General features: G+C 47.6%; 1 protein-coding gene and 1 long non-coding RNA gene across 6 annotated transcripts in view; both read right to left on the minus strand.

Annotated features, from left to right (window-relative positions):
- Positions 1-2,009: 2,009 nt before the first annotated feature.
- LOC131518268 (uncharacterized) lies at positions 2,010-7,373 on the minus strand. Its single transcript, XR_009264983.1, has 3 exons — positions 6,147-7,373; positions 4,827-4,882; positions 2,010-3,572 (listed from the first exon to the last, which is right to left on the minus strand). It is a non-coding gene; the product is annotated as an uncharacterized LOC131518268 (long non-coding RNA).
- Positions 7,374-15,546: 8,173 nt separating this feature from the next.
- Positions 15,547-24,707, minus strand: part of FOXN3 (forkhead box N3) — a 286,211-nt gene continuing 277,050 nt past the window's right edge. For all 5 annotated transcript variants that reach the window (XM_058739974.1, XM_058739975.1, XM_058739976.1 and 2 more), the window contains one exon: positions 15,547-22,405. In XM_058739974.1, coding sequence (XP_058595957.1) covers positions 21,856-22,405 — 550 coding nt within the window. In that variant the 3' untranslated portion in view covers positions 15,547-21,855. The remainder of the gene's footprint in view (positions 22,406-24,707) is intronic.

Here is a 24,707-nt window from a genome sequence, read left to right on the forward strand (position 1 = left end):
CATCCCCCGCAGACCTGTACCACAAGAAACATCAGAGAAAGTCCTTTGGGCGTATGGAAGATGATACTAGATGGAAATAAGCATTTATATAAAGGAATGTCAAGCACTGAAAATGGTATCCGTAAGAGCGGATATAAAAGTCTTTCCTCTTGGGGCACCTGGGTGCCTCAGTCGGTTGAGTGTCTGACTTGATTTCGGCTCAGGTCATGATCTCAGAGCCCTGAAATGAAGCCCTGTATCAGCCTCTGCCCTGAGCATGGAGCCTGATTGGGATTCTCTCTCTGTGTCCCCCTGCCTCTCTCTTAAAAAAGAAGGCTTTCGGGGCGCCTGGGTGGCGCAGTCGGTTAAGCGTCCGACTTCAGCCAGGTCACGATCTCGCGGTCCGTGAGTTCGAGCCCCGCGTCAGGCTCTGGGCTGATGGCTCGGAGCCTGGAGCCTGTTTCCGATTCTGTGTCTCCCTCTCTCTCTGCCCCTCCCCCGTTCATGCTCTGTCTCTGTCTGTCCCAAAAATAAATAAAAAACATTTAAAAAAAATTTAAAAAAAAAAAAAAAGAAGGCTTTCCCCTTTTAAAATATCTTTAAAATTTTAATCTTTAAAATTTCTGCCATTTAAAATGTACACTTTCTGGGGGCGCCTGGGTGGCTCAGTCGGTTAAGCATCCGACTTCGGCTCAGGTCATGATCTCACAGTTCGTGAGTTCGAGCCCCGCGTCGGGCTCTGTGCTGATGGCTCTGTGCTGATGGCTCGGAGCCTGGAGCCTGTTTCAGATTCTGTGTCTCCCTTTCTCTCTGCCCCTCCCCTGCTCATGCTCTGTCTCTCTCTGTCTCAAAAATAAACATTAAAAAAAAAAATTAAAAAAAAATTAAAAAATAAAAATAAAATGTCCACTTTCTGGAGTGGAGAATCCATGTGACTGAGCCCCACAGTATGAGACTCCTCCTGCTTTGACCTCTGGCACGTGACTGAGGCTGATTATTTGCTTCTCTGGACCTCAGTTTCCCCCACCTGTCAAATAGGAGATACAGTGTCCCAGCCTGTTTTACAGGGTGGTTGTGATAAGTAAGCTAATAAATAAGCTAATAAATACCAAACCCTTCCTAAAATGAAAGCCACCTATTAACATGACTGGTCTTGTTTCAGTCTGGCAGTCCCTTCCAAGAAAACAGCTACTCGCAGTGAGCCTGCCGCGCTGATGCGAAGGCTGAAGCCTGTGTCTGGGGCAGCGGGCCTGTGTCTCCTCTCTCCGTGGAGAATCCTCCTCCCTCTTTTGGGTGAGGAGTGATCGCTTGAGAACACACTTTCTCTCCCAAATGCACTCCCTCATTCTGGTCAAGCTCACCAGTAGGCGAGCCCGTCTTCCCAGACGAACAATGACACCCGTGGCTCTTGCTGGCTTCGCCCGGTGAAGGAGGTAGGTTCACGGAACAATGCCGTATCCTGTCTGGGCATGAAACAAGGAGCTGAGCCTCATTCGGAGTGGCAAGGGGCCCTGCCTTTCTGGCTGTTGACTTTTCCTGTTTGCTCAGGCGAAGGTGGCCCTGGGGTGACCCAGGCAGGGAGGCTGCACCAGCGGGCAGAGGGCCAGGCCCAAATTTGAGGTTTCAGAATGACGAGTCACGCTGGGGTCACGCCCTGGGCCGGGAGAGGTGCCACAGCCCCTGCAGACTGTTCAGAGTGCTGTCCCTTCTCCTTGTGCTTCAACAAACGTTGGCTGAGCACCCGCCACACACCAGATTCACTGCCAGATGGTTTCTACACAGGGTTTAATTTCTTCTTCACGGCAGCCTCGTGAGCTGGGGATTTACAGTCCCATTTCACAGAGGAGGAAACTGAGGTCCAGCTAGTTGGCGGCCCGGCTAAATCTGAGCCCTCTCCTCCCACCTCGAGTCCGGAGCCCTTTCTGAAGCTCCTTGTCCCCGTTCCTGCACGACCTGGACGTTTGGCTACTTGCAGGGCACGGGGTTCTGAGAGGGTTTCAGAAGCAGAGGAAGAGCCGTCCCCGCCAACACTTACAGAAAGGCTGCTCTGCGCCAGCCACTGTGCCAACTCTTCACGGGAGCCGCCTCGTGTCATCCTCAGACTAATGTAATCCTCGAAGAGCTAAATGCTACTTTGCTCCCATTTCACTGGCCCAGCATTGCACAGCTTGGAAGGGGCAGACGGGGCTTTGCCGCAGATCCAGGATTTTGTCCCAGAAAGCAGTGGGGCACAGAAGTGTAGGAAGTCTGTAAACTATGGTGTGGGGCACGTTACCACCATGGGCCGCCGGGACTTCATCCCCCTGGGGTGTCATCCAGCCCCCTGCTTGCTGACCTGCCCTGGCCTGGAGAAGACATGCAGGCAGGGAGCCGTGCCCTCCGCCGTCCTGTTGGCAGGGGCTGGGGCATGCTAAGGGGGTCTGGGTGGGGCACGGACAGCTTCACTACATCGTAGGATCGTCCTGATCCCGCTGTGGATCCCGGGCTCCTGCCCGCCCACCCGTGGGAGGGAAGCCCGTGTGTGCCCGTGTAAAGGTGCCAAGAGCAGCCGAGCGAGACAGAGAGGGCCGCCCCTCAGCAGAGGCCCTGGGGATGTCCAGAGAACACCGCTGGGCTGTTCCTAAATCCCACCCAGACCCCCAGATCCCCGAATGGGGGTTCCTTCCCGCTCCCTCAGCCACCCTCCAACTCCAAAACTGGGGAGAGGCTTCAAAAGGCTCTTCACTGACAGAGCAGGGGTTTGGCAGGGACGTGGCCAAGGCCCCTGAGCAGCCTTGCTGGGTCCTACCTCTGTCTTTGCCTGGCCTGCTGCGACCTCAGGGACGGGGCACAGTGCCTCCCACCGTGGCTCGGGGCTCCTGGGGAGGACGGCAGATCATCCCCCGGGCATGAGACCTGCCCCCTGGTTGGGTGCAGCCACAGACTCTCGGCAGTCCCCAGACCCGGAGAAACCCCAAACTGCACAGCTTCCCAAAGTGAAGAGAGCTGGGCCATCTCACTCAGCCCTGGGCAGAGGGGGGACAGAGAGGCGGGGCCTGCACAGAGAGCTTCTAAGACACAAGTGACAAGAACAGTGGTGGCCGTGGGGGTGGAACCCCCCCCCCCCGCCACCCCCTTGTTCTGAGAAAATGACTTGGCTGTTTTTCTTTAGATGGGCCTGGAAAGCCCTGGGTTCAAGCCTCAGCTCTGCCACTTAGGATCCGTGAGGTCCTGGGGAAGTTCCTTGGCCTTTCACGTCTCAACTTCTTCACCTGTAAGATGGGACTAACAGTCTCCCCATCACGAGGTTGTCAGGAGAGTACCTGCATTCCAGGTAAAGGAAGAGGGGACAGGAAGGATGGAGACTGCTGGATGCCCCTCGGTGGGCCCTTCGTGTGGCCCGAGATGCGCACTGACAGCGCGTAAAGACAAGCTGAGCACCCTCTGGGCTCTCCGCACACGTGGCTCCTTGTCCCAGGGGGCCGGGCTGCTTCACCCCAATGCAGGTGGCGGGGTCGGGAGCCACACAGCTGGATTCCAATCCCGGCTCCTCTACTTACATCTGTGCTGTCTTGGGCAAGTAACTGGGAGTCTCTGTGCCTCCGTTTCCTCGTCTGTAAAATGGGGATAATAAAAGTAACTGCCTCATACATTGGTACACATGAAGTGCTTGCCTGGCACACAGTCAGCGCTCAACAAACGTAAGCTCTGCTGCTCACGTCCCCTGACAGCACCCTGCGTCAGTAGCTTTCACACCCCGCGTCAGTAGCTTTTCCGTCTGAAACCCTTTGTCTGCCATGAAGGGCCCCCTACCACCCACCAGGTGAGGGAGAGTCCAGAAAACAGGACGTGTCATCGCTTCCCACCCTTCACCCCGGGACCTGTGCGTGAACTGCTGGGGGGAGGTGGCCCTCGTTCCCACGTTTGCTCCAGTGGCAGGGACATGAGGCAGGAGAAGGGGGAGTCCTATGGAAGGAGTCAAGTCCTTCTGTGACGTCCCCCCATTCGCCCGGCTGTGGGATCTCAGAGAAATGGGAGGGAGGCGCTGGCACCCCGGTGACCACGCTCCACACAGGGTCCCATAACTAGTCCCACATGGGAAGAGCACGCGGTGACAATCAGCATGCTGGGAGCGGAGCCTGGCCTTTCATAAAGCTCCTGGAGCAACCCTGCTGTTTACTCTAGATGCAGAGAAGAGTATCTAAGTTGATTAAACTGGGTCCCTGTGGAATGGCGTGGCTCCACATTTAGCAGAGACACGATACGATTATAGAGAAGCTGCAGGACCATGGAATCCCGGGTCCTCTCACAGCTCTGGCTCGCTTAATGCAAACATGCCCCCCCTTCCTTGATGTCTCTCTGTGCTTTGCCACATGCCTGCGGTACATGTCAGCTGGGAGAGCATTGTTCTTGGTTTTGCTTTGTTTTTGTTGTTGTTGTTGTTGTTTTTTAACATTTATTTATTTTTGAGAGACAGAGTGTGAGCAGGGGAGGAGCAGAGAGAGAGGGAGACACAGAATGGGAAGCGGCTCCAGGCTCCCAGCTGTCAGCACAGAGCCCGATGCAGGGCTCGAACTCACGAACTGTGAGATCGTGACCTGAGCCGAAGTCAGACGCTTAACTGACTGAGCCACCCAGGCGCCCCTTTATTTTTGTTTTTTTAAGACTAGGCTTCTGGTAAAATCACTCCTCTCTCCCATGTCCCAAAACTTCATTGCTTTGCATATTTTGTCTTTTTTTCAATTTTGTCGTTTCCTATCCTGCTTTCTTCCAAAAGACATTTGAGGTAACTATGGTCACACAAAAGGAACAAAGATTCATGAAGCAAAAGAACAAAATGCAGAAAAGGGAAAGGGGAAAACGCTTACCAAGAACTCTCGGCTGAGGGAAGTTGCAGTAATGAAATCCCAAGCTTCCTTGCAGCCTGAAAAAGAAGTGAAGCATATATACCATGTATCTTTCATTGTATACACGTTCATCATGGAAAAAAAAAATAAACAGAAACCCAGCTCATTCTTGGCTCTGAGCTTTGAGATGATTTGTCTTGGGTCACTGGGGCTTTGGCTCTGGGTCCTTGAGTATGTTAATGAACAATTTCTTCGAATGACAGTCACAGACACAGAAGATTTCCTTTTATTGACGTTGTCCTGTGTCCATTCTCAAAACAAGATGAGTGCATAATAAGGTGAGTTTCCTTAAAGGAATTTATAAGGCTATCTTATAATAAATAAAGCCAAGAATTTTTAAATGTTTCATGTAAAAAGATTTTATTCATAATATTAATCATGTTAATATTATTATGTTAATTAATATATTATCATTATATATTACATATTATGCAATTGTTACTACTAATAAATTTAAGAATGTTAATAACTGGCAATAATTCATAGCATCAATAATTATAACAAATTATATTATAATAAATTATAATGAATTATATATTAAATAAATTATTAAATAGTCTATATTATTAATATATACTGTTATATATTATATATTATTACTAATTACTAATAATTAATAGTAATAATCACTTATGAGTGATAGCAGATTATCCTCAAAACCTTAAGATTGTCTCTTTCAGAGTAAATTAGGAGTTTACCCATAATGGCAGAAACATCAGCCACCTGTCCCGGCAGCTATATTTGCCTGTGGCCGTATCAGTTTCCCACCGCTGTCACAACAAACCATCACAAGTTGGGAGGCTTGAGCCACAGAAATTAATGGTCTCACAGTTCTGGAGGCTGGAAGTCCAAGATCAAGGGGGTGGCGGGGCCAATCTCCCTCTGAAGGCTCTAGGGAAGTACTTGTTCCGGGTAATTCCTTGACTAGTGGCAGCCGTGGTATTCTCTCTCAGGATCTGTATCTAAATTTCGTGGCTTCTCACATGGCGTTCTCCCTCGGCGTCTATATCTAACTTTCCCCTTTGTATAATGACAGCAGTCATATTAGATTAAAGCCCCCCCTATTCCAGTATGACCTCACCTTGACGGATCCGATTTGCAGTGACCCTATTCCTAAATAAGGTCACATTCTGAAGTATTGGGGGGTTAAGATTTCAACACATGAATGTGGGAAAGGGGGGCAAATTTAACCCAGAACTATGGCCACGGACATGGGTGAACCCTGAAATCAAGCCATGGGGACCAGGCTATACTCTTGGAAGGAAAAAACTGACATCTCACCGAGCTGAAACCCGATCAAGTGTCTCCTGTTCAGGCTTATAGGAGAACCTTGTCATCAGAACAGCGTGATTCTTCCTGGAGCCTGGGAAAAGAGAAAGCCAAAGAATAGGAACTAGTCAGTGTTTATCCGGGCCTGGCCAAGAGGCAGAGTCAGCAAATCCGGGGATTCAGGCACTCCGGCCTCCACATAGTTACATTTGGCTCCTGAAGGGGAAGCATCCACCGTGGCTTTGATCAAATCTCTCTCAAGAGTTTCTTAGTTCTAATACTGAGCTCGCTGAACTTGGTAATTCACCTTCTCAGGAACCCAGAGCATACTGGGAACCACCATGCTGTACGTGTGACATTATACTACATTCTGTGTAAATGTGTCCCCTGGCTTTGTGCAATACACATCCCACACAGCATATAATATAGACCTAGGGTCGGTGTTCCTCCACTGCAGAGGGAGCGTGCAGTCCCCCCCCCCCCCCAAAAGACTCTCTGTTGTCAACGAACTCTTTGGCACTCTGGTTTATCCATCAGTCTTTTATGACTTTGGTTAATGGTAGTCTGCCCCACTCTCCCTGTGTCCCTCTGGCTGTGAAACCAGAGAACAGCTCTTCGGAGGTGTTAATTCAGAGAAGAGATAAGAAATGAGGTGTGAGAGGCAGGAGGTGGAGAGGAAGGATCCTATAGAGAGGCGGTGTAGTGGTGCAGCTGGTAGAACAGTGGAGCGCAAACAAATGTCCTGTGGGCTGAAGTGGACCGATGGCGTATGAGTAGTTGGCAGCGGGGGCGGGGAAGTGGCAAAGTAAAGGCTCCAAAATAGCATTGAGTGCAAGAAAACTGGGACAAGAGGAAAGGAAATGTAAGAAGCATTAGTGACGCTTCCGTGTTGTTTTCCAAAGAGACACAAATTAAAGACTGAAATCCCTGGGTGTTTTGTTTGTCGTTTGCCTTTTGCTGTTGGTACGCCTGATTACTTTTGGCTATTTGATGGGGCTTCTTTGAAAGCAACTCCGTATAGAAAGAACAGCGCTGTCCAAGAGATATAGACTCTGGTCTGCGTATGTAATTTTAAGTGTTCTAATGGTAGTCACTTTAGAAAAAGAAAAAGAAACAGGTGCAATTGATTTTAACGATATATTCTGTTTAACACAAATATCCAAATATTATTGCAATATGTAATCAGCATTTTCAAAGGTATTAGTGAAATAGTTTACATTCTCTTTTTCATATTGAGTCTTTAAAAATCTGGTATATTTACAGCACGTCTCAAATTGGATTCTGTACTTCAGCTGCTCTGTGGTGATCACACACGTGCATTAGGACAGATAGAGGCTGGACTATGCAGTTCTGGGTTTCTTTTTTTTTTTTTTTTTTTTTAATTTTTTTTTCAACGTTTTTTATTTAGTTTTTGGGACAGAGAGAGACAGAGCATGAACGGGGGAGGGGCAGAGAGAGAGGGAGACACAGAATCGGAAACAGGCTCCAGGCTCCGAGCCATCAGCCCAGAGCCCGACGCGGGGCTCGAACTCACGGACCGCGAGATCGTGACCTGGCTGAAGTCGGACGCCTAACCGACTGCGCCACCCAGGCGCCCCAGTTCTGGGTTTCTTAAGAATAAAACGATAATCATAATAGTAGTAGTAATTAATAATATTTACTGAGCATCTTAGATGCCTCTTAGATGTGACACATGTCATATGAACCCTGTTTCTCATGCAGGGTTCATTTAATCCTCTTATTAAACCTCTTATTAAACCTCTTATTAATCCTCTTATTAAACCTCTCATGCAGAGGTTATATTTAATCCTCTTAACAACCTTAGATGGAAGGTACTATTATTATCCCATTCTACAGATGCTGAAACAGAGCCTCAGAGAGGGTGAGTGATTTACCCAGGGCCACACAGCTGAGAAAGGGCAGAGCCGGGACCGGAAACCCAGTCTGCCTGACGCCAGCACTTGGTGTTATTTTCTCAGGGTCAGCGAAGAGGCTGGCCACTGCCCACGCTTTCCCCAACCCCCTCCTCAGAGCTCAAGGATGGACTTTCTTTTCTGATTAGTGGAGCTGTCACGTTGCCTTAAAGAACAGACAGGAAAGAACGTTAATTGTACGGCTGAGCATCCTGTGTGACTGACTGAGAACAGGGCAGTAACAAGACGCTCCGACTCTCATCAGCCGGAGGAAGTTGCAAATTCAAAGCCGGCGACCAGGTTCACAAAATGCAATTGTTCTCAATGACACTTACTTAGCAAAGAGCCAGAGAGAGAACTGATTGTCATTAAAAGCTGGACAAGAGCATCGATTGCCCCCCCCCCCCCCCCCCCCCAGTGATGATTTGAGGATTCTGACTTGGCCATGCTGAGAGCATCGGCGCGGACACATTGTGATGTGATTTCCTATATGGAAACAGCTCCAGCATGGCCAGTCAGCGTCAAAGAAGCTAGAAACCGAGGCCTGGCCAAAGGCGGGGGCAGCCTAGGCCCACGTGGCCCCACATCCACCCCTAACACCCATGGGCAGCGGGAGCTCTGCTGGGGCCTGGGGTAGGGTCGCCCCTTCTCTGGTTGCGTTTGTCCAGATGCTCTAGAAGCCCTGCAAGCTGTGACATTTCTGCGTCTGGGGCTCTGTGGGAGGACAGTGGTCCCTGCTAAGCACAGCAGCAGCACCTTCTGGAGACAGAAGGTCCGGACACGGATGTGGCCTGGACAAGCCACACCAAAGCATCTCCCTACTCACTCCTGAGCACCCAAGGCGGGTGGTGAGCAAGGCCTCGCTTCCAGAAGCTTTCCTAGGCAGGAGGTGATACCGTGTTCTCAAATGTTCCTGAAACCATTGCCAGCTCCCGTCCATCCTGCCCCGGCCACAGTTGGAGAAGAGTGTGCGAGGCTCTCCCGAGGAGCAGCCAGGCCAGGTCCACGCAACACCTTGGGCTCCTCCCTCTGTGCATTCAGGAGAAGCTAACTGAGTGACCCCTGAGGCAGGCCTTGGGGATAAAGAAATGCACAGGGCAAAACGTCTGTTCTTCAGGAGAACGTGGCCATAGACAGACTGAGAAATCAACAGCTACAAGGAAGCTGAAAAGTGCCAGAATACAGGAGTTTAATCTACAGCTGAACACAGAATATGTGGGGACTGAGCTTCATGGGGTGAGAGAACATTCTGGAAAGGCAGAAGGGACAGTCCATATCAAGGGACGGGGAGGGGCACTAGGGGACATCCTAGCAACTGTAGCTTACCTAGCAGCTGGAGCTTGGAGTGGGCACAGCAGGGGAAGGGGATCAGGCTGGGGGCTGGCATGAAGGGCTCATGTGCCATGCTGAAGAATCGGGGCCTTAGCCAGAGCTTAGGGTGCATGGGAAGATTTTAGAACGAAGTGTCAGATGGCTGGGTGGAACATTCCTTGACCTTCCCCAGCTGAGCTCAGCCTGGTGTAGCAGGGCTAACGGCGGACGCTGTTTCCTGCTTTCGCACCAGCTGACAGAGGTGAGGAATGGAGAGATGGGAGGGAGGGGCAGACAACGTACTCTTCTTTGCTATCAGTATTTTTATGTCTAAAAAAGGACCACCCACTACTGAGAAGCTTGGGGAACAATATGCCAGCTGCCCATATGCCAGTTGCCACAGCTAGAGTTTTGGAGGTGAGCTTACCTGAAGGTAGGAATCAGAGTTTTCACCCGCATCCCCGGCACTTATCCGGATTGGCACATAGGAGTTGCTGAAAAACAAGTGTGGGATGCCTGTGAGTGAGAAGGAGGCAATCTATTTTAAAACTTTCTCAATTGATTTCTTCTTAAATTCTTCATTGTCCTTTCCTGTTTTTTGGGATAGGCTTAGATATATATGCCATGCTGGGTAAGGTGTCATATGTATTTAAAAATAACTAGGTGCCAGAAGAAACCAAACTGAACTTCTGAGGTGTGTGTGTGTGTGTGTGTGTTTAAAGGAAGCCCATTTATTTTAAATGCATTTGACTATATTTAGAGGCTAACTACATGCTAGATATGGCAGTGCCCTAAATAGGCTTGCACGTAGAGTGAAGAAATACCACTAAGTATTATGCTGGAATTTCCTGATTGTAAACAGGAGAAGACTGTCTGCAAACAGGAGATCTATAGTCTCAATGCTGCCCCTGGGTAATCTCCTTGGATGGATTATTACAAGAATGGCTGGTAAGCTCTTGGCAAGGAAGCCAATGTGGGCTCACTATGATTCAATAACGGAATGAACGAATGAAAGAAGGAATGGATGAATGAAGCGTGGTTGCTCTTTATATGAGGGATATGTTGCGTAAGACCTCATATAATTTAATACATGCGTAAATCAAGACTAATTCCCCCGTGGGAATAAAGTAGGATTTACATCACTTCAAGTTGTGTACATTAAGTGGAACCTTATTCTTTCCCATTGCCTTATTTCGGATTTGCATAATTCGTATCAGCATAGAGTATGACTTGATTTCCTCTTTTATAAAGGAGGACTATGGATTTATATCTGGAGATCGAGGATGTGCTTGACAAAGTTTTGATCAGATGCAGAAATGTAGGCTGCATTTTCATAAAGCCAAGCGCAGATGCCCTCAAAGTATGTTGATCACAATGAAATTGACCTACGAGGCGGGTCTCCGGAACCATGCCACAGAGCTCCAGCTCTGTCCTCATCAATATACAAAAGATATTCTCAAATCTGTGATACGACAATACCTGGAGAGAAAGCAAGTGTTTCGGATGACAGAGTCAGGACCCTCACCCACCCACCCCATGTTCATCTCAACTACCTTGGACAGTGGACCAAATCTAAGGAGGTGGCATTTAAGAGAGAGAAATACAAAGTCCTGCACTTTGATCCCAAACGAATATCCAGAGAAATACACCAACAGGGACTTGTTTTAGTTAATAGCAAGTTCAGTCTGAATCAGTGGTGTGAGGAGTCTTCTGAGAAAAAAAAAAATTAATTTAGTCTTTGGTTTTCTTAATTGAAGCAGAAGATCTAGAATGGAAGGAGTAGATAGTTCCTCCTCTTCAAACTTACCTGGAATTCTGTTTTCTGCTCTCAGTTTTGATCACAAGCTGGAACATGTCCAGAAGAGAGAAAGAGTAGACAGAACTTGAAATGTTTATTCTGGAAAAGACTTAGGGAGGAAATTATTGTTTCCACATGTATAAACGGCCGCCATGTGCAAGAAGATTTAGGCTTGCATTTTTGTGGACTTCCATGCCAGTGCAAGGACCTTCGGGTAAAAGTTTTAGGGAGTGAGATTTTGTTTTCATATAAGGACAGTTAGAATGTCTGAAGAGGAGAGGATCACCTGAGTTCATGTGGTCGGTCTGGCCATCTTGGCACCATTTAATGGCCGTGTAGAAAGAGTCCATGAATCTGATTTCCTTTTCTTTTGAATTCTCAGAGTTAGTTACAGATGATCCCCCCAAAATAACTAAATAAAATAAATGGCCGGTAAATTATGAAAAATAATGTAACTTTGCTAGTAACTAAATGAAAATTCAGACAGTAATAATGTGTATTTTGTCTGCTAGCAAAAATTAAGGAGAAAAATAAATTCCAATATGGTAGGTAAGGATGCAGTGAACTTGGTTTTCATTCACTGGTATTTTTTTTTTTAACTTTTTTTAAACATTCATTCATTTTTGAGAGACAGAGCATGAGCCGGGGAGGGGCAGAGAGAGAGAGAGAGAGAGAGAGAGAAGGAGACACAGAATCTGAAGCAGGCTGCAGGCTCCGAGCGAGCTGTTAGCACGGAGCCTGATGCGGGGCTCGAACCCCCAAACTGTAAGATCGTGGCCTGAGCCGAAGTCAGATGCTCAACCGACTGAGCCACCCAGGCACCCCTTCATTCACTGCTATTTGCACTGATGCCTTTTGGAAAGGCACATGGAGTCTTGTAACACTGAGGATACCTCTGTTCCGATAGTCCCACAGGCGAACTAACAAAAGACAAGTTGAAAATATGCAAATGGCCACTTGCCCGAAGATATTCATTGTGGTACTACTTATCACAGAAAGGAGCTCCAAGCAATTGAAACAATGGAAAGGTAACAGTTGAAGATGGCAGGCATTCGCTCAATGGAATGTTACGTATCACTTAAAAAGTCATTTTCACTGTAGCTGTAGGGAAAATGCATAGGACACAGTGTTGTGTGTGCACCTGTGGAGAATCGTCACCTACAGAATTCCACAGATGTGATGATTATAATTACCTACCCGGCAGATGGATATGACAAAAGATAAGAAGGAAAATTTCCCCTTTTGAAGTCCGGCTTCGCCACTAGCCAATCCCTTAACTTTTCTGTGCCTTAGCTGCCAAGTCTATAACACAGGGAGTTTGGACTCAGCGGTGTCCAAGGTCCCTTCCAGTTTTACGATGTGAACAGAATGGACCTGTTTCAAGAAAAAATTGTGTCCCAGAGGGATTAAGAAATCAGCCACTGTCTTGCTTTCAGACTTTCCCCCATCATACTCCACTTCCATATTATGTATTTTTAGAAATCAGCTTTGAAATGAATAGCAGATGAGAAAAAATAGAATTCCTTGATCTTTCTCAAATAAATTGCTGCATTTTGAAGGAAATGTAGCCATATGCTCCCTAAGTACTTTAGCGTGAAGCAGCATAAAACAGTTCTCAAGTCATTAGGATACTTCATGCAAAAATGCCCAAGGATGATTTCAAATCAAGATAGTATTGCTAGGAGCATTAGTGAAATGCACTGCCCTGGGAAGGTTTATTCACACAACACAAAGGGAAGAGGTGGACATTTAATAAACTGGTTTATTCACTTTTATTTGAGTCTTTTAAGGGGCGCCTGGGTGGCTCAGTCGGCCGAGTGTCTGACTCTTGGTTTGGGCTCAGGTCATGATCCCCGGGGTTGTGGGAGGGAGCCTCATACCGGATTCCTTGCCACGCATGGAGCCTGCTTGAGATTCTCTCTCTCTCTCAAATAAAACTTAAAAAAGTAGTAAAAGATTGTCTTTAGCCAGCTCCCAAACCCCCAGTTTTGCATCCCAATCAATGGAAAAATGGTCAAAACATACTTAGGTTTGTGCATAACGTAGGACCTTCTTAATTCATAGGGGTCTGAGAAGCAGACATGAGATTTCAACTCACAAACAAAAGCCTCCTAGTCGCTCCCAGACTCCCTGTGAAATTACCCTCATTTCTTGAGAACTTTCTAGAAGGGTGGTGATTTCTTGGTTCAGACACTTGCCATCAGGCAGAGCAGTCAAGAGGAGAGGAGAAGCTGGTCGGGGCTGCTTCTCACCCTCAACGGGCCACTTGCATAGCATCAACCACATGGGTGGGTCTTCAGGGTCCATGCGGCGCCCAGGGAGAAATTTCACTACTCTGAGGATTCATATAACTTTACAGACACAGTTGTCTGATCTTTTCAGGAAACACCCCATTTTCAGTTGTCCAGGAGGAATTTTTAAAATGCAGGGACAGGGGTGCCTGGGTGGCTCAGTCGGCTGAGTGTCCCATTTTGGCTCAGGTCATGATCTTGTGGTTTGTGGGTTCGAGTCCCGTGTTGGGCTCTGTGCAGACAGCTCGGAGGCCTGGAGCCTGCTTCCGGTTCTCTCCCTCTCTCTGTCTGCCCCTCCCCCACTCGCACTCTCTGTCTCTCAAAAATGAATAAATGTTAAAAAAAAATTATAAAATGCAGGGACAGCCCGCATCTAGATTACCTACAAATTACAGAAAAGCTTGTGTATTATGTAGCTATTCAAATAAGGCATCTCTCCAGTAAATAATTACATCTTCAAGGCAGAGTCCAGACTCTCGCAGTTTGTCTCAAAGAAGCCTTAGACACATAGCTCCCCAACCAAATGCACAGCACAGCATGCAAAATGCTGCAATTAAAACCATGGCAGGAACGAAAGAAAGTCACTCGCAAGTGTGAGCTTTATTGGTACCTTTGATGTCTCCTTTCTCTGCATTTATACCAAGCTGTTTTTAAGAAAATAAAGACACTGGCCATCCTTTGTTTGCCTCTTTTCAGGGGAGGGATTGGAGTGTGAATTGGAGAGCTTGGAGGGGGCGGCCGGGGTGCCATCTCGAGGGAAGAGAAGCCAGACGGGGAGGCCCATGAGTACACGGCAAGGAAGTGAACACACACAGAAGCGGCTTCCGCATCCGACTGCTGTCCTTTCCAATTAGTCACCTGGCAGTACTCTGAACTTAACTGCAGTAAGATTGCCACTGCTTAACCTGCAGGAAGCTCGGCTCCAGAGACACTGGCCCCAACCCCCTTGGGGGGCCACTGAAGCACCTGAGCATCCGCCTTCCACAGCAACTGAGGGCTCCTCTGCCATTAGCTTTCAAGTCCCTTCAAGCTGACTCTACCTGTCACCGTCGCCCAGCGGTCACTGGGATAGAATTGGAGCTACAGGAACGCGTCTTGAATTAAAAAAACTGCCTCGCGAGGGTAGCCTATGGATCGTTAACAAAAGTAACGTGCAATTCTTTTCCACTGCTGTGGCATCATTTCAATTCTTTGCCAGGAGTCTCCCTTCTCACTTAAGCCGTATTGTAGCCCAGAGGTCTTGTGTCGGGGTCTTTACTGCAGGTAACGGCTACTAGATTTTCCTCCTCTCTTCCGTGGGATGGTCAATATCCCCTGGAGGTCAGATCTGAATGTTGGAGGTGTTATTGTCTGGACACGGTCCCCTCAAATATTCGGATACTCAATCCGACTGGGTGGTGACAGATTAAATCCTAGAGGAAGAAAGTCTAGGGGTTAGAAAAGTTATCGCAAGAAGTCTTCAGGGCCTGGGATAGGCCGCCAAGGCTCCAGCCCTAGAGGAGAATTTTCGTTTATTGCTTGACAGCTTCCAGATGAAGGGCAGAATCGTTTTTAACCACAAGCCTGAAGTTCTGTGACTGGAGACTGGCTGTGCAACAACTCTTCAGAGCAAGAGCTGGGATTCTGAGACGCACGGGTTCTCTGGCTCTGGCTGGGAGTTTGTGTTATTTGCTAAAGGTGTGTCACTTTTTAAAAAAAAACTTTATTTTGAGAGAGAGCATAAGCAGGGGAGGGGCAGAGAGAGACGGAGAGACAGAATCCCAAGCGGGCTCCGCAACACCAGTGCAGAGCTTGACGTGGGGCCGGAACCCACAAACTAGGAGATCATGACCCGAGCAGAGATCAAGAGTCGGACGCTTAACTGACTGAGCCACCCAGGCACCCCAAAAGGTACGTGGATTTTCTTTCTTTTTTTTTTTTTACAAGGGAAGCAGGCAGGAAGATGGGTAGGTACCGTAAGTGTGGCTCAGACCCTAGAACCGAACTGTAAAAAACAGAACACACACCCTAGTGCAGGTAAGAAATATAAATGATTTTACTGCTCAGCATTTGCATAAGGAGACGCAGTGCACCCAATAATACGTGGCATTGTTCTTCAATTGATGCAACTCAGTAATTTTTATTGCAACTGGAAGACAATACATCACAGAAACTTTATGGTAGGTCTGGGGAAAAGTGTTATTTACAATAAATGATGAAATAGTTTGTCTTTGGCAATATGATTACATATGAAGAATGCGAAATGCAAGTATGGATGCCTCCAAAGCGACACCATCAGGTCCCTAAGTTTCGGCTGATTGTGCAAGCCTCCACACTGCTCCTTTAGGTAACACAAACGCAACTGAACATCACTTCCTTTTTCCTTTATGGTTCTCCCTTTCTATTCATGATATTGGCAGTTTCATACAGAAAATACAGGAAAAAAAATTGGCTTTTGAAAAATTATTACTCTAGTAAATTAGAATTTGGCCATGTAGGTCTATTGGCCGGCGAAGGTCAGATGACCCTAAGCATCAATAGGTGCTTGGTCTTCTGATTGCTTTATCACTGTTATTTTTTTTTCTTCTGTAAAACAAAAATGAAATTCAGAAATGTTACAGAATCAGAGTATAAAAAAAAATGTACAAGTGTATAATGCTTCCCAGACACACCCGGAGACTCCCCCCCCCCCACCCACATTTTCACCATGGCAGGTATAAGTAATGAGTATGAATAACGAGCATGAAACTGGTTACTGAATCAGCTATGAGCTTCGACGGCCTCAACATACATACTCAAGAAATGCTTTATGTTTAAATAACCGAAATTGTGCTAAGTTTCATCTAAAAAAAAAAAAAGTGGGGGGGGGGAGTTTGGGGAACTCAGGCCACAGTAATGAAGGGATGAAATACAATTTGTAGGTTTGATAGGCTCACCATATCGAAGTCTGTGCGAATCCAATATGGAGTATCAGTTATTTGCAAAAGGTAGGGAAGGCTGTTCTCAACTTTTGCAAACGAAATACAGTGGAAAAACACTGTTGAATATATCCCAAATAAATAGTCTTGATTTCAACGCTAACAAAACGAACAGGAAGGGTACTTGTGAGCGTATCACAGTAAGTCAGAAGTGATCTTTCACCTAGGTCTGATTTCAAAAGTACGACAGACAGCAAAATGCAGCACCATAGACACATCGGTTTTCGGCCACTAAAAGATGAATCGTTTTGAAAATCGTATTTTCCTTCCTTAATTTTTGGTCAGTGAAGCTAGCACTTGTTTGCTGAACTGTGGAAGAATTTCAAGGTCACACGCATTATTCATGATAAAGCAACCGAGCTGACGAGTCTGTGCTTAATTCAAGAATAACCAGTAGAAGAGAGAGAAAAAACAAGGACTTAACCACCTCCGGTGCTCTCTCAGAGGAAGAGGGGTTAACAGATGAATTCACAAAGGTAGGCGGGTCTATACAGAACACTGAATGCCATGTGTAAATCCTCATGAAACTCCAGAAACAGGAACACCACACGATGTATATACTTTGATTTACACATTCCGTTACAAAGAAAAAAGACACCATTACAACTTTGTAACTGTGTTAACTACAATATAAACCAAAGTCCCGAGTTTGGAAGGTAACTAAAAGAGGGTTATCACTTAGGTTATATAGCAAAAGTGTTGATGTATATTATATATAGTAGTATAAATAATAAAAAAGTATTATTTAAATTAGATCACAGTGCTGCATTATGTGCATAACAGTGTTTGATATAGTATTGGAGGGCTGGGACCTAGGACACTAAGGATTTAACTGTCAACACTGGTAAGTCACAATCAAGAGGGGACACAGAGTTCAAATGTGTTCTTTTGGTGGCAAAAATCCTGAAGATGAAAGAAAAAATACTTCTCTACAGAAACATAAAAATAAATGGCAACATCTGGGCAGCTGTGATCCACCAGGAAGAAACGAGTCCCAAACCTGAATCAAGTTTAAAGGGAAAAGAGAAGTCACATTGAATTTGATCCGATCCCCTGTGGAAAACCCTCCCATGTAGGCCACTTGTACAGAACTCTGATTCCTTCTCCAAAAGCCCTTCAAGGAGAGGCCAAGAGCCCACACGCGGAGCGTGGGGTAATTGAAACGTGAGTTGGTAGCACTTGATGCTGTGCCCAGCGTGTCCGAGGACTGGGCTGGGCACAGAAGCCATCTGGACGGTTTTCACTCTACAGAGCCCACAGCCTCAAGTTGTCCCCCGGGCGGGAACGCCACTCAGTGCAAAGGCGGCTTCTAGAATTGCCCTGTGGTATAGTTACTGCCGCACCCAGCAAGGACCAGACTCGTCGAGCGCCTCTATGAGAAAAATCAGCTCTTGGGAAAAGCCTCCGACACATCCCTTCTTAAAAACTCAGCCCCAAGACTGAAACCTGCCACAGTCGTCTTGGCCATCTCAAACCACCACCTAAATGTGGGTTTGGTTCATTTTAGTTTCGAATAGACAGCTTCACCAAAGAACTCTTGAAACGTATATTGGTTAGAGAGGGAAGGGAAGTAGGAGCTTATGGTATATAATAAGGCTGGGAAAAATCTATGATGCAAACCCTTTCCACGTAGTACTAGATAAAGGTAAAAGACAATTATAGTAGCATAAAAATAACTGTCTATGTGTATATCATTTAAGGAAAAAGAGCTACAGTCTCTTTCTCTTAAATGTGTCCGAGGGCCAACAGCAAGTAATTGTAGATGTCGTGGTGCTGATGTGTTGATGGTTGTTTTCCAAAGCGTCTTTAAATATTGCTATAGTTCCCCGTCTCCCCCTCCCCCCCGCCCCATGTGAGTACGTGAGATACTGGAATGACACACGAAATGCCACTTCTCCCAGCAGGAGAAATGAAAGCAAAAACACCACACCCCTTGAACGGTGCCCAGGCGATCTGTCAGACTAATGAATACATATGCTAGTTTTGGAAGCTAAAGGAACACCTGACGTTTGGGAAGTAATTCCAAGACTAAAGTGAGTTACACTGGAGCAAAATATTCTTTCACAAATAGGCTTGTGCTTAAATTCTCTACTGCTCTTGGAGGAGGGAGTGAGAGAGGGTGCCTCCTGCCCCCTGGCGTGGAGAGGGACGTGGACAACCTCATTCTGCAATGACTTCACTACAGACGGCCACATACACGTCGATACTTTTTTTTTTTTTTCCCTCAACAGTCAAAATACAAAGTTAAACACAATTGAGCCATTGTTTTGGTTATGCATAATGTGTATGCCTCCAAAAACAGAAGAAAAATAGAAAAAAGTACCCTCACTAAAGTTTCCCCTGCAAGCCACCCAGCAGCCCCTACAGAGGTGCCGAGGGAGACTCAGGAAAATAACACTTAGAAAGCTGCCCGATGAGGTATTTATGCAAAGAGAGTGGTTCTGGAGTTAAGAACACACTTTTATAAGATAGTTATCTATTTCTCAAAGAGATCAGAAAAGTAAATCACACACATTGCATTTTCTTATTTTCTAAAAGAGGCCTTTGCTCCTTTAGAAAAATGAAGTGAGGGGAGACAGCCCACGGGGGGGTGTGGGGGGGGGGGGTGGTTAACTGGAAGAAGTCCCCGCCAGAAACAGTCCTGGATGTCTGCCTCTGCCTTTCAGGAGGGAAGTCTAAATCTTATCCTGGGGGGTGGGGTGAGGGGAAGGGTCGGGGGGTGGGTGGGTGTCTCCTGGGTTCGGTCAGGTGACAACACAAATCCAAGTGTCGCTCAGGCTCCACGGCTAACACGGCTTTTGGGGCATCAGATATTTGGGGAGATGGAGGGAATAACACATCCTCTCCCCCATCCCCATCTACACCCGGAACAAATATGCTGGAAGTATTCCGGTTCAGGTACTGAACTCGACCTGTCACAGGGATGTAGACTTTTCTTTCCCCAGGTTCTCTTTTCGGCAACCCAGAGGAAGCAAGTCGCGGGGTACGCGCCAGACGCTTCCCTCTGTCCTGGCTGATGGAGCTCCTGACCGCGCCTGCTGCTGGCCGATGGGCTCTGCAATGGCCCACGACTGTCCCATTTTTAAAGATCACCGTCTCCCCGGGCCCTCCCTCCCTCCCCCTCACCACCACGTCCTGAGCCACGATAGTGGGTGTTCCTGTTTATGTTTTGAAATTCCCCTCCACGTGGGTGGAAGATTTCAGAGATTTCTCGTTGCATCTCCCAAGGTAATTTCTTTTAGGCAAAGATAACAGGAGTTTCTGGTCTGCGTGACATCATCCGGTTGTCTAAATTCAGCCCTCACAATCTAGGCGGGCTTCATTCCAGGCTGGTTGGTGTGCACGGTACAGGTGGCCGGCCCCTCCTTCCCACTGTGAGATGGCATCACAGGAAAACTGTCTGGGGCTGGTCCTTCCAACACCCATGTCACTTTCTCCTTCACGCGTACCCTAACTCACACCCTCATCCAATAAGGCCCATTAGCGTACTTCCCCTTCTTCTGGCGAATTTGCATAATTATTCACTGCCTTCTTTCTAGAACCAAATCCTGGTAATGGTTTTCTCAAGTCGGCGTCCTAGAAATTCTCGATTCTATCATACACACTCACTACTAAGTTTGCCCTCAAATTATTGCGTCATGGTAAACATGTACAGACAAAGAGAAAGGACACACTTTTCAACAGAGAATCAGGGGGTCGGGGGCTGAAGTGCAGACAAGGCAGTACAGAGCTCCACCATCCAGGCCCTACCAGAACACGAAGATATTTTCTATTGCAGAGTAAGATTCCCCAACAGTCAGAATTTGTCCCTGAAGAAGGTTAAACCTTAAACACCTGCTTCAAAAAACCAAAACAAAATAATTGGGGAGAAACAAAACAAAACAAAAACAACGGAAAAAAAATGAAAGAAAGAAAAAAAAAAAGAAAACCGAAAGAAACTCTAAGCCTAAGGGCTTAAAAATTAGAGGCATAGCCTTTTCTCTATTTTCTATATTTATATGAAAATAATTCATGCTTCATGCTAAATACATTATTTACCTTACAAGAACTTTGTTATTTTTGAATAAAAAAAAGTTTGTGTTTTGTGATTTTTTTTTTTTGTTTTTTTTTTTTTTTTTGTTTTTCTTTTTTCAAAGGAATCCATGCATCGTGGATCAGAAATTTCTGCGGGCTACACTGGCTGAATGTGGAAATCATTGATTTTGCAAAGATGAATCCTGACTGGCATTAATTGCAAACTCCACTCTGAGGGCAGTACAGGAGTTTTTTTTGTTTTTGTTTTGCCGTGTTTTACTTTTGTTTGTCCGTCAATGTGCCTTTGATCTTTTAAAAACACACCGCGATACTAATGGCAGCTTGTGTAGCTTTTTTTTTTTTTCCCCCCCACTCGGATCAAATAGTTTTGACAGACAGAAAAAGATCTGTACCATTATTTTCTTCCTTGACAGCTATTGTAATTTCCTGGACTTGATTTTCACTTGGGCAGTTAAGAAGAGCTCGTTTTCTGCATCAGTTCTCTCTCTCATATTTGTGTGTGTGTGTGTGTGTACGCACATGTACACGTGTGTGTGCACATGTGTGTATAGGTGTGTGTGCAGGGCCAACCTCAGGCTTATGGCTTGTGGAACATTCTCTTAATACAGAACAAAATTCAAAGATTAGCAACATCACTAAAAATTGACCCACTCTCTCATTAGTCACTGACACCTGGTACGAACGAGTGGTTCAGTGTCCACCTCCTAACATGCTACTAGGCTCCACAGCGAAGAAGCACAAAGGACTGGAGACCGTCCCCCACTCTGTCCACCCATCCCTGCACACTTCATGGCCACGCCAAGGCTTTTCCTGGCACAATTTGATGCCCAGCACTACAAGCCTGGACCTGCTTCCAGGGGACCAGGACTCTTCCTTCTCCCCAGTTGCCTTATATGCATTCACTCAGCGAACCCAGCTGGGTGGACATCCTGACCTTTTAAACCTAAGGGTTGGGCCTGATCGATGGTTACTTTGCACACGTGCCTTCTAGATGCCGAATGTGTGTTCCCGTGGCATGATCGTTGGCATCCCTGCGGATTCAGCCACGTGTTTCTGACAAAGCTGGAGGAAGCAATGGTAATTTTGGCTTTTTCGTTGTTTTTTTTTTTTTGTTTTTTGTTTTTTTTGTTTTTGTCTTCAGATAATGAAAAGCTTTTGTAAAACAGCTGAGTGTCAATATGAGTTCTATGGCTTCAATCTCCTTTAAAAATAAAATTCTTAAGGGTCCAAAACAAAGGAGGGGCAAATTAAAAAAAAAAAAAAAAAAAAGGAAAGAAAAGAAAACCAAACCAAAAAAAAAAAAAAAAAAGATAAGAAAAAAGTAATAAATTGCTGATATTGCCACAAATCATTAGAAATCTCCTGACATGCTAAAACCAAATGGCCGAAAGTTCAAAACAAATCAGTGACTTGTTTTTAATTTTTCGTGGTTTCCTTTTGCTCTTTCTGCCCCTTTGCCGTCCGATTGGTGATGTTATTCAAACAGGACCGAATCCCTGCCAAGTGCAGGAGCGAGCCCGCCGCCTCTTTCATCTCCTCGTCGTCGCTCTCGGGGGGCTTCTCCGTGCGTCTCTTTTTGAGGGGCAGCGTGTCGCTGGGGACCTTCCTGGCCTTGGCCAAGTGCTGGCGCTTCTTGTGCAGGGCCGCGTAGCCGCTGTCCCCCAGGGCGTCCTTGGCCTCCTTCGGGCTGTGTTTCCGGTCGTCCTCCTCCGTTTCGCTGTGGCTCTCGTGGCTCTGGAAGCTGCCCTCGCTGCCCTCGCTGCCCTCCTGGCTCCCCTTGGTGGCGAACTCGTAGTGGTCGTCGGCCGAGGAGGAGGAGACCGAGTCGCTGGCCGGCGACGTGCTCCTGGCGGTGGAGGACTTGGCGCTGCTGTAGTTGTGGTCCTCCTTGGGGTCCCCGCTGACCACCGGGGAGCCGCACGACGGCTCGCTCTCAGTCCGCAGCCGGCAGCCGCTGAGGCCGTTCCTGCGGACGGGGCGGCGGGGAGGGGGGTGGGGGGGGGTCACAGAGAAGACACAGGTTAGCGGCAGCGTCTGCGCATGCTCGCGCATGCGCACCCAACCCGCCCGCCGCCCAACCTCTGGTGCTCCGCCCGCCTGCGGGCCACAGGCTGCCCTGCTTCGCAGAGCGGCTCAGAGTCCTGCCCGCCCCCCCGCCCCACACCCCCACCCCCACCCCCACCCCGGCCTCCCGGCTCATCCCATTGCCCGCTTTTTCACTCCGTGGGCGCACAGACGTCAAAACAACACTCTCCTATGAAACCATCAAAATCAAGCTGTGCTTGGGTTCGCACACCTGCTAACACCGTGGAGTAGGCACCGCCAGGCGATGCTGGCTGGGTACTTCAGGGACACGAGCCCGCGCTCTTCCGGAGCTGCGACACGAGGGGCCTTTTGTCAGGAGACTGAGCCCAGTGTTCAGCCGAAAGAGATAACCTGCCACGTGGTGACAGCTATTCACTCGCGCTTGCCCTGCCTCGTTCATTCTGTAAATATTCACTGAACACCTAATATGAATGCACGGCCTTAGGGAGGGTCCTGGGGAGGCATCCGCGGCGGAATCAGATACAGACACTGTCACAAAGATGCTCAGAGTCGAACAGAGAAGCAAGTCGTGGTTACATCACCGGTGAGAGAGAGGGCACTAAGCTACCACCTAACTACACTTACCACCTGCCAGGCGCCACGCGCCGTCCGCAGGGATGGTTGCACTGAACTCTGTGACGTGGACAGGAGCATCCCTGTTTTACCGATGCTGGAAGAAGGGTCTGGAAAGCCACACAACTCAGAAGTAGCAGAGCTGGATTAGGACCAAAGTCTGATTCTCAAGATGGGCTCCTGATGCAATCTGACGGACTCTGGCTGTTCTTCTGATTTCCCTATAACTAGGTCCCTTCTGTACACTCCCATCAGGACCCGACAGCACTCACCACACCTGATTATTGTGTGGTGGGTGTCTTTATGTCTGAATGATGACCTGAATTGTCTCGTGCTTCATGCTGGCAAGGGGAAGAGTGACTGCACCCACTTCACTGTGGGGCTGAGGACGGGAGAGAACGCCCCCATCTGTCTGGACCAGTGCCTGGTCTAAGGGTGAGGACGGTGATGTTCATTCCTGCTTAGGCCACACATTCCCAAAGGTGGGCACCCATTCTGCGTGGACGGTAGCTGTATTTTTGCCAGCGTCCAGCACACAGGTGTTCAGAAGAGGCAGTGCGGTGGTCAGAGATGAACACGCACAGGAGAGAAGGGTTACTTCGAGCTGGAGGGGATAGACAGAGGACAAAGAAAAGGTCTGTGGAAGATATGGTGTCTGACTTTGGATGTGAAGGCTAAAGGTTTGGGCAGGGAGGAGAGATGTTCTATTGTACCATGCTGGCCCCGTCTCCTGTAAGCGTATCCACCTGATGATAAGCTTCTAGGAGACCTGGGGAACATGAGGGCACTTTTTTTTCTTTGCTAACACATCCCCAACTGTAGGCACTCCTTTTGTGTTCCCTTCACAGAGAGCACTTCCCACCGTCTTTATGAGCTGCGCGATGCCTTGTTCCATGTCTGTGCTTCCCATGAGAGTGTTAGCTCCACAAGACAGGGCCCAGTCATGTTCTGTCCCCCAGTGGCTAGCATGTGCCAGGTGCAGAGTGCCTGCACACAAGATAACACTGAGCAAGTGTAGGAGCAGAAGGAATTGTGTGGCTGAGAGAATGAAGTGTGGGAAGATGACTGTGGGTCTCCACCAACACGTCTTACTGGACAATCCCTGTACATATGGCACCTGCAGAAAGGCTATGGGGTTAGAACGATAAGAGTCGGTCACGAGCTGTTACCCTTTCTTTCCTGGCATCCCTGTGGGCCTTCAGGCTCAATGAGACCCTGGTTGCAGCCCAGAGAGAAAGTAAAAGGTGAGTAGAGTCCTTTGTGTAGCAGGGAGTGAAGCCAAGGAGTCTCTCCTCCTTCTGGTGTTCCAGAGGCCCGAGGTTCTCTGCTAAATTTAAGCTGGTGGTTGAAAATCCCACTGTAATATGCACCAGCAAAACGCCCGAGGGCCATTACCCAAATTCAGTCGTTGCTACATGCCTTGAGATCATCAGGGTCAACCCCAACAATGACATTGCTGCACAATGACAATTCATTTGCACAGTGAAGTCCTAGCAGTCTCCAGAAGGGCCCCAGATTGTGTCCTGCATTCTGCGATCGCAGATCTATGACCCCCTCCACCCAGTCCTTCCAGAAAGAGCCTGGCTTTCCTGACAGGCTTCTGTTCACAT

This window comes from Neofelis nebulosa, chromosome 7 (assembly GCF_028018385.1).
Source record: "Neofelis nebulosa isolate mNeoNeb1 chromosome 7, mNeoNeb1.pri, whole genome shotgun sequence".
In the NCBI taxonomy this organism is placed as follows: domain Eukaryota; kingdom Metazoa; phylum Chordata; class Mammalia; order Carnivora; family Felidae; genus Neofelis; species Neofelis nebulosa.